Source organism: Triturus cristatus, chromosome 10, assembly GCF_964204655.1.
Source record: "Triturus cristatus chromosome 10, aTriCri1.1, whole genome shotgun sequence".
Lineage (NCBI taxonomy): Eukaryota > Metazoa > Chordata > Amphibia > Caudata > Salamandridae > Triturus > Triturus cristatus.
This window is the reverse complement of record NC_140593.1, coordinates 1,014,370,495-1,014,380,721: the sequence shown is the minus strand read 5'-3', so window position 1 is coordinate 1,014,380,721 and position 10,227 is coordinate 1,014,370,495. Positions and strand designations below refer to the sequence as shown.

Below are 10,227 nucleotides of genomic sequence, written 5' to 3'. Positions count from 1 at the left end.
TTGCATTAATGGACCTGTTTAAATGGTATTTCAGATGGTGCAAGTCGGTGCAAATATTGGTCCTACATTGATCAGTTACTGCAAACATAATTTTGCACACAACGTTCAGAGCAAATTACGGTTCACAACTGCTAGCTCACCAGTGCAAATTTGCTCAGCCGTTGGTGCAATTCATATAAACCAACCTCACAGAAGTGTTTCAGGCGCTGCAGCAGGCAGACCTGGCTATCAAGGGCAACAAGTTCCAGATAGGGCAGGGGTCTGTAGTTTACCTGGGCCACAGAGCTGGTGCAGCCTCTCAATCGCGGCTTAGGGACCTCCTAAAACTCAGACTCAGGTCAGAGAGTTCCTGGGTCCGACAGATTAGTACTGAAGGTTTCTCAAAGGCTATGATTGTAGCCACCCTGACAGATTGGACTTCAACGAGGCAGGTATAGAAAGTAATCTTGATTGATGAGTGTCAATAGGCCTTTGACACCTTGAAGAAAGCACTGTGCACAACCCCTGTACCTGATTTTGGCAAGGGGTTTATGCGACAAACAGATACTTCTGAAAATGGAGTTGAGGCAGTGTTATCACAGCTAAATGGTGAAGGTCAGGTTTAACCAGTTGCTTTATTACCAAGTGACCACCCCCCAGAGAGCAGCGTTGGAGTAACATAAAGAGGGACGCTTTTACTGTGGTTTGAAAACTGAAGAAGCTGAGAAGCTACCTGTCTGGAACTCACTTCAGGGTTCAAAACAACTACAGGGCTCTCAGATGGTATGGGCTTTACAGTGGAACAGCGTCTGGCACTTACCATGCAAATGCAGATGGCTATTCCAGGCTCTTCCACTTAGATAATATGAACAGCCAAGGTAATATCTGAGTTGCTCCGCACCTTTCATCTAAGGCGGGAATGTAAGAAAATACCTTGTTTGGGCATAATCACACCTCCTTTTCTTTGACTGATTCTGCTATTTTTTTAAATCTGTGAACTGTGACACCACTAACCAGGCCCCAGTGAATGTGCTCTGACCCTTAAAACATGTAAAGAAAATGTTATACTCCTAAGTGCCATATTTAACTTACCTTTAAGTCCCTATTATTTGATACAAAGTGTTCCCAGGTCCTATAAGGTAAATGTCGATAGTGGGCTGCCGCACATATTATTCCACCACTAAAGTGAAATTGCAAAGCATGTCTCCAGGCCTGTCTCTGCAGCCTGGGTGTGCAGTTTTGAAAATGCCAATTCGACCTGGCAAAATAAACCTTCCTTTTTTATAAGTCACCCTTAAGGGAGGCCCTACATGCCCGGTGGGCAGTAAGCATGGTATATAAAAAGTAGAATATGTATAGTATATATTTCACATGTTCTGCCAGTGAAAACATCCAAGGTCATTTTTCAGTATGAAAAGGTTGGATTTCCCATAGGGTACCACTGGGTTGCATTATAACACCTTATAATGCTTACGTTTAGTTTGGGAGCAGCTGTAAAAATGATTGCAGGGTTAATTTTAACAGTAATTTAAAGTCCATATTAACAATCAAGTTGGATTTTATTTTACTGTTTTGAAATTTACAGTTTTAGAACGTTGTCATTTTCCTGCCTAAGCCAAATGTGCCTTTATGCCAATGATCAATTTCACATAACTATTTGATGGCTCTCCCGAGGTGAGATATGGATTGCCAGTGAACAAAGGGATTAGCTGTGGGGAGATGTTTTTCCTTGTTGAGCACGATGGCCTAGGGCTATTCCCAACGTTATCCTGAGCTTCAAAGGATGCCTACCCTGTCACTGGCAGATGTGACTCACACCTAGGCCTGTCTTCCTTTTATCTTCACAACCATCTTGTCTCCAAAGCTAGTGGGAGGGGACGCTACCACTGAACTCATTTGGAGTGACCACAAGGGTGGGCTTGCTGATTATCATAGTCACAGAAAGCTCTGCACAGGGGAATAACATTTCTGCCATCTTGGTTTTATTTAGGTAAAGAGAGGAAGTGTGCAATAACTTGCAGCAAAACTCACAGAAAGTGCTGCAGAATTCAGTAGGGTCACTCTTAAGAACTTTTACCCCATTGGCTAGCGAGTGGCTAGAAGTTTCCCCCACCCAGAGACTGGCACAGGGCATAAATGTTGCATCCTAAGTATCCTTTTCAGAACACCTCTGGGCCTGTGGAAGAGAGAAGAAGGACAGTCTCTGCAGTTGTGACCTGTGAGGAGAAACCTACAACTGGACCTGTTCCCACCGGCACCCAGGATGAAGAAGTGTACTCCATTGGTCAGTTGACTGGTCTCCTGTTAAGCTACAGGGATACAAAAGCTACAATAAGCCCACCTTCCTGAAGAGCCCAGCTAAGCTAACCAGTTCCAAATAAACCTGCCCCTCACCCTGCAGGTGACTTCTACTAGAGTGAGTCCTGAACTCTAAGTGGTGCCCCTAAGCTCGTTGGGCCCCAAAGATAAGTGTCAGACTGAACTCTTCCTGCCTAACCATAAATGCTGGGGCTTAGAAACTTTTTCAAGGATTTTTTCCTGGAGAATCCAGAGAAGACCGTTATAAGCCTGCCAAGTGATCCTGCTTCACCGCGGCTCCCACTACATTCTTTTCATTATCTTGCTACAGAAAATTTGAATGAATTTGCTCTATGACCAATTTTTATTAGTGGACTAATTTACTAATCTGTAACAATGAGACCTATGAAGGACAATGCGTGTAGTACACTATTGTTCTCACATACATAATGATTGGATGATTGTAGAGGTTTTTAGTAACCAATCAATAAGGTTTTGAGTTGACTTGACTGCCACTCTCCTGTCTGTGCCCTGCTTGCTAAGAAGGAAGGCTGGACCTGCACCCTTCATCCCAGTCTGAAGTGACTCCAGGGATCTGCCAGCTAATCGCCTGTTCTGAGCTACAGGAACATAAGAAGCTCAAGAGGCCTTGCTGAAACTGCCCAGCTTGCCTGCTGCCTGCTGGAATGAGTTCCTGATCTCCAAGAGCTGGACCCCTAGTGTAGCTTCAGTTGATCTCTCTCCTCAACAAAAGGAGACATCCTAAAGTGTTGGGCTCTTCGCGAACAGGCCCATTTGCACCAAGAGCTTGCCACCAGCGCGGCCCACCATAATGAAGTTTCGGAGAACCTAACAATGCACGTCACAGCGACCACCAGCGACACCCAAAAATGCGGGCTCTGCACTTCGCACTTTAGCATTGACATTACACAGTGACCATCAACATGAAACTCCAGCAATGACCATCCCCTGTGCCCAACAGGATCTTTGTGCTACTGCGACAACCGTCTGCAACGCCTGGCCTTCTGTTCAAGCTACTTCAATGCCAATCCACAACACTTTCCTTGCTCTTCATGTCCCCTTACTCGGCAAACAGAACTCTTTGCGCTGGACTTGGAAGGTAACAATTTCAGAGGGACTAACCTGGTCCCTGCATCTGACATGCGCTCCCTGCGGTTGGCCTGATCCTATGATTTTCACTCGTTCTCGCACGACCAGATAACTGCAAGCGGTACTTTGTGCTTTTTGGCGCTACACTTACATAAATATTTTAAATCACATGTCTCTGGTTCTAGTGATTGAATTTTTGTTGCTTTGATCTCAAATAATTTATTAAATTCTGTTCTAATTTTCTAAATTGGTGTGGGGTTTTTCTTGTGTTGTGCTTTCGCTTTATTATCTTGGCAGTAAACTGCTTCCCTTCCTGCACAGCTCCGCCTGGTAGCTGCTGCCCCTAACCCTTGCAGGTCTGTCTGTTCGAGGCCCTCCTCCACCCGCAGGAACCCATCTGCGCCTCATCCTGGTAGTCCAGTGGAGAGCATCTCTGCTCTGCTGCTGCTCTGTCCTCTGTCTCTCTGATTTCTGCTTTTTTTCCTCTGATCTCTCTTATACCTTACTTTCATCTTTTCTGCTTTTTGGCACTTTCTTTCACTTTTTTCCCTTTTTCTCTTTTTGTGCCCTTTTCTATTCATGTACCTGCTGCTCCTTGTCCCCCATAGCAACGGCCCCCTCCGGCACTGCTTTTCTTCCTCTGAGTGCTCCCTCCACAAACACACCGTGGAGATCTGGGATCTGCTTGACTCCGTCTCCCCTGACATCACCTTTCTCGTGGAAACCTGGTTGATTGCCACTTCAGCTCGGGACATCACCATTACATCCCAGACGGCTTCAAAATCATCCACAAGGACCCAACCAGGAGAAGGCATCACTGCCATGCACAAAAACACCCTCTGCATCACAACCAACTTCGAAGACAACTCGACCACCATGGAGCACCTCCACTTCCAGATCCAACCAACCCGAACACTACCCTCCGTGGCTCCCTCATCTACAGACCTTCCGGACCCCATCCCCGTTCAGCGAATCTCTAGTCAACTTAATCGCACATCACGCTCTCACCTCCATGGACTACTTCCTCCTTGGAGACCTCATTTACTGCCTGGACAACCTCAATGACCACAGCACATCATCCCTACTGGAGTACCTTGCCATCATCGGACTCAAGCAACTGGTCACCTCTCCAACCCACTCAGCAGGACACACACTTAACCCTATCTTCTCCGCAAGCAGCAATGTTTCCTTGAGCCACACCTCCAAACTACAGTGGACCGGCCACCGCTGCGTCCACTTCTTCACCAAACCCACTACACACCAGCAACACCACCCAGGCAGAAGATGGAACAAGGTCACTGAAAACTAACTCACCACCACCCTCAATGCAACCCCACCACCAACATCCATGAACACCAACACCTCTGCACGCAACCTCCACTCAAGGATCTCCAACTGTACCAACACACTGGCCCCCCATAGGAAACACTCAGGCAAACAAGCCTCCAAGAAAGCCAGCTGGTTTTCTCCTATCCTTCAAGAGTCCAGGTGCACCTGCAGACGGTGTAAAAAAGATGGAGAAGCAGCAAGGCCTCGGCAGACCACACAGTCTTCAAAACTGCAGCCACTGAACACCACCACCTCATCAAATCAACTAAGAAAAAGGCCATACAAGAACGCATCAACGCCAACGCACACAACAACAAACTACTCCTCACTATGGTCAAAGAGTTCCCCAAACCCGGCACGGAGACGACAGACATCGCCCCTCCCAAGACCTCTGCGACAACCTCGCCACCTTCTTCCACCCCAAGATCAAGTCGATCTGCGACAGGTTCACTAACCAAAACCCACTGACCCCAAACAAAACCACTGCACTTAATGGACCCACACCCCAGCAGACCCTACTCAACTGGACCTCCCTCACCATCGGCGATACCCTCAAGTTCATGAAAGCATGCACTCCAGAGCCGCCTCAAACCCTTGCCCCCACTACATATTCAACAAAGCCAGCGCCTCCATTGCACCTGAACTCTGCCGCACAATCAACTGCTCCATTGAATCCTCCACCTTCCCTGAAGACTAGAGACACGCCGAGCCCAATCCCTTACTTAAGGCACCACCTGCTGACCGGACAGACCTCAAGAACTACAGACCCATCTCCCATCTCCCTGCTCTCCCCTTCCCAGCCAAAGTCATTGAGAAGGCCATCAACACCCAACTCTCTGAGTTCATCAAATCAAGCAACCTCCTGGACCTCTTCCAATCAGGATTCAGAAGTAGCCACAGCACAAGACCACTCTCCTCACCCCCACAGACGACATACGCATCCTCCCCGACAGAGGCAAAACCACAGACCTCATCCTCCTGGACCTCTCAAGCGCTTTTGACACTGTCTCCCACGACAGCCCCTGCGCTTGACTCCATGACACTGGAGTCAGCAACAAAGCCCTCGACTGGATCTGCTCCTTCCTCATCGGCCAAACAGAGAGCTAGACTTCTAACTTTTCTCTCAGAACCTAGAGAAATCAGCTGCAGAGTGCCAGAGGGTTCCTCCCTGAGCCCCATCCTCTTCAACATCTACATGGCCCCACTTGCAACCATCATCAGAAACCACGGACTCAGCATCGTCTCCTACACTGACAACACTAAGTTGATCCTCTCCCTCTCCGACAAACCCTCAACTGCCAAGAACAACTTAGTGGAATGAAGGCAGTAGCCAACTGGATGAAGAACTTCTGCCTCAAGCTCAACTCAGACCAGACCAAAGTTCTCATCCTGAACCCCAACCCCTCCACCTGGGATGACTCCTAGTGGCCTGCAGCGCTCTGCACCCCCCCCCACACCCACAGACCACGCAAAAAACATTGGCATCATCCTGGCCTCCTCACTCCCAATGAACCACCAGATTAACCCCTTCTCATCCTCCTGCTTCCACACGCTCTGCCTGCCCCAAAAGATGTTCAAGTGGATCCCCACCAAGACAAGGAAAACAGTCACCCACCCACTCATCAGCAGCAGACTCCACTATGGCAATGCACTCTATGCTGGCACCACAAACAAACTCCAAAAAAAGCTGCAAAACATCTAAACGTTATCTGGCAGACGCACCCTGAACATTTCTTGTCGCAGCCACATCACTGACCACCTGAGAGACCTCCACTGGCCCAGAGTCAACAAAAAGATTACCTACAAGCTCCTCATGCACGCCTACAAAGCCCTCCACAATGCCAGACTTCAACTGCCGCATCTCCTTCCACACCCCCACCAGACATCTCCGCTCCGCCCATCAGCCCTGGCCAACATCCCACTGATCTGCAGGACTACCACTGGAAGAAGATCCTTCTCCTACCTCACTGCAAGGACCTGGGACTCCCTTCCTTTGCATCTCAGGCAATCACCACCTCTGCCTCAACTCAGGAAGGACCTCAAGACCTGGCTCTTCGACTGAACAGCAGAACCCCCAACAGCACCTTGAGACCCTTACAGGTGTGTAGTTACACTCTACAAAACCCTGATTGATTGATCAATTACTGTTTGAAGTGCTGCAAAAATACATTACAAGTTGAATCTAAGCCTTCTTTAGTGCCAAGCTACCAGAGGTTCGAGCACAGGATAATTTGGTGTTTGCTTGTATTTCACACTGACAGAGATTGTAAACCAGTAACCCAATTTCCAACAAATATTACTCACCTGGTCACCATCTTGGCCACGTCCTCAGGTGGCATTGAGCCCTCAAGCTGTCAACTTAAGCCACTTGAATTGAATTCCCTTCAACCAACATGCGAGACTACCACCTGTGCAACCCTCACCAAAAATGTTTGAAATTGTTAGAAGTTTACAGAACCTTCCCATAACTAGTTGTGCATAGGCGATAAGAACCCCCTGGTGCAACAACTCATGCTTCCCTGGATTTAATGTCTGGTGAGTTAGGAGAGGAGCGTGTGAGTACATGTGTGGCAATAATAAGGTGGGAGGTGAAAGAGGGTTAAGTAGTTCCGTGTTCCGTTCATTCACAATCTCACATTTTGACAGTGAAAAGCCTCTCTGAATCACAGCTCGAGAATGATTTGAAATCACCCAGCACTTCTTAGCCGGGGCCCAGCCAATGACATGGCATCCTGTCCTCACACCCACTGCCAAGAGAATCGATCCGGACTTCCTGGCGAGTCGTCCATTCATCTGGGACGGGACTGACGTCAAGCAGCGCGAGGGGGCTCTGCTTCCGCCTGGCCCTTTAAGACGCGCCCGAGCGCGGAGCTCTGGCAGAGGGAGGATCTCAGGGAGAGGCTGCACTGCTCGCACAAGCTGCCAAGGCGCCAGGACTCAGAGCGGGAGCCTGCGAGTGCACCTGCTCCACAGAAGCAGAAGAGGCAAGAAAAGTGACCGGACCTGCTGCGTGCGCTCTCAGCCTCTCTTGCGCCTCGGCCATCCAGGTGCTGCCCGCTGCACATGCAACCTTCTTCACCAGCTTCAACCTGGTTTATTGGAACAGCACGGCAAAGCCCATCGATGCAGGACAAGAACTACAATTCTAGCCTACTTATTGGTGTTCTAAACTAATCTTCTGACGCTGAGCTTGCCCTGGCAGATTTGATCTTGGTTGTTCCACTTATTTAGGGTTTCATTGTTTAAAATTTTGCAATTTGCCGTTCAAACGTTGCACATCAATTAGAAACTTAAAGAACATCTGGCAAGCAACTGGTCTAAGCTGAGGCGCTCCCAGATCTGCGCCCTCATAACGGGCAGCATGCTGGTGGTTCTAGTCGGCGTACTCTGCTTCGTCGCCCTGGGCGGGAGCCCAGGGGCGGAGAGCCAGGGGACCACTGAGGGCCGCTTCCTGTGCACTTCCATCCCCATCGACGCCGACCCCAAGTGCCCGACCATGGCCATGCAGGGCACGCAGGAGGAGGACCTGCGGGCCACCGTACTGCAGCTCCGAGAGACAATCCTGCACCAGAAGGAGACCATCGAGCACCAGAAAGAGACCATCCGGGAGCTGACCAGCAAGCTGTCCCGCTGCGAGAGCGTGTCCGAGAGCGCAGACCGCCACAGCCCGGGCACCTGGCGCAAAGAGTACGGCAAGGGCACGGCCAAGGACACCATGGGCGACTTGCCCCGGGACCCTGGCCAGGTCATCGACCACCTGAGCCGCACCATGCAGAGCTTGAAGGACCGGCTGGAGAACCTGGAGGTAAGGGATGCTCTCTGTGCTCTCTCTGGTGACGCTGGGTCCGGGGTCTTCACTCATCCTGATCTTGGGGGATCAGGGGCCACCGCCCGCGCCTGGAGCGTGTACAGGGGAACCAGAGTCCCTTGTCTTGGGTGTACGTGTAAATGGAGGTCCGACCCCTCACTGCCGTGTGAAGGTGGCTAGGGGTGCATAATGAGGACCGTGTCTGGGCTGAGGTGTCAGGTATGCTTGTGAATGCAGGGCCATTTAACGTCCGGTGTGGGACGTGGGAGGAGCGCGCTTAAAGAGGAGCGACCCCCTGCAGCCGCCCCGGGGTGTCAGCTTCCACAAACACTGCTGTCCAAGGACAACTTTTAGGGTAATGTGCGAATCAAGCATATTGGCAGTGGTAGTCGTGCAGATAACTTCGCGAGACGTGAGAACCTAAATATTGGGATTAAATGTCACGCATGCGTTTGTGTTTTTGTATAGCACTCGCACTCTCGCTCGCACAAACTCAACTCACTCTCTTTCTAGTTCGTGCTGCTCCCACCCACTCTCATTCGCTCACGCCATGTACTGTCTCGCTCACTGATCTGATACCACTAACTCACTCAGCCACAAGCTTACTAGCTCACACTTCTCACAAGCTCACTCTCTCAACGAGACTCCCTCCCTCACTAACTCACACTTCTCGCTGTGCTCACCCAACCACCCCCGCATTCTCTCTCAGTTTAGGCAAATTATCAGTCTAACTCGTAACACTGACCCTCTCGGTCACCCACAAACTCACTAGCTCAGGGACAGGGCACTCACTCCCCCACCGTAATCATTCTCTCGCTTACTCCCACTGCTCACTCGCTGCACTCACTGACCTCACATGCTCACGCACTCCCTCTCTCGCTCACTTAGAGAGAAGAGGCCGCTATTGCCGTGGAGGGCTTTTCTGTTGAGTAGTGAAGCGGCGGGAGCAGGTCACAGGCAGCATGTGCGCGTGCGTGTGTACGTGTGCGCCTTGTGTGTCGGGGAGGGATGGAGGTTTTTAATGCATGTATTGGCATTGCGTCCACAACTTAAATGAGAGAAGTATTTTTGCTAGATTTTGTCTTTGTAATGGCTTACTGCAAGACCGTCATGTTTCTCCGATGCACATTATTAAACATGACGCAACCATCTGGAACACCCCCAGGGCTTTAAAAGCAGGCGTGGCATGATGCAGGAACATTGCAATGTTCCACTCTGTGTCCTTATGCGTGTGTCTGTCGGATCAGCACTTCGCGTGTGCGGTGCTCAGGAACCCACTCACAGCCCGGCCGCGAGTCTGCGCGTTCACCCGTTGGGGCGCCTAACTTCAAACGCCGCTCTAAATTAGAATGTTTGTCTCCGCCCCCCTCAGGCTAGAACTAGTGTGTTGTTTTTTCTACCCCTCCTGCGTTGGTAAATAGGAAACTTTGCAGGAGCGTGAAGCTTCGTGTGGGAGGGCGTCCGGGAGCGTCACGGCTGTAGTTGTCCGATGTGCTGAACTACTGCTTGCACTTGAGGCCGTCCCTAGAGTCTCTGGACCCCCGTAGAGGCCAGTCTGTAGCTGTCCGTGGTGCTGAGCCCCTTGTTGCACTTGAGGCTCAGTCTCTCTTCCTGGGATTGGTAGTTAAAGCTTGTAGCTGTCCGCGGTGCTGAAACACTCCTTGCACTTGAAGCCGCCCCACGTGGCTCCCATTCCCAGAGTT

General features: G+C 50.3%; 1 protein-coding gene across 1 annotated transcript in view; it reads left to right on the top strand.

The window, feature by feature from the left end:
• Nucleotides 1–7,611: 7,611 nt before the first annotated feature.
• The window catches only part of NPTX2 (neuronal pentraxin 2), a 41,339-nt gene continuing 38,723 nt past the window's right edge, over nt 7,612–10,227 (top strand). The window contains exon 1 of the mRNA XM_085629002.1: nt 7,612–8,521. Within this exon, the coding sequence (XP_085485128.1) occupies nt 8,078–8,521 (444 nt within the window). The 5' untranslated portion in view covers nt 7,612–8,077. The remainder of the gene's footprint in view (nt 8,522–10,227) is intronic.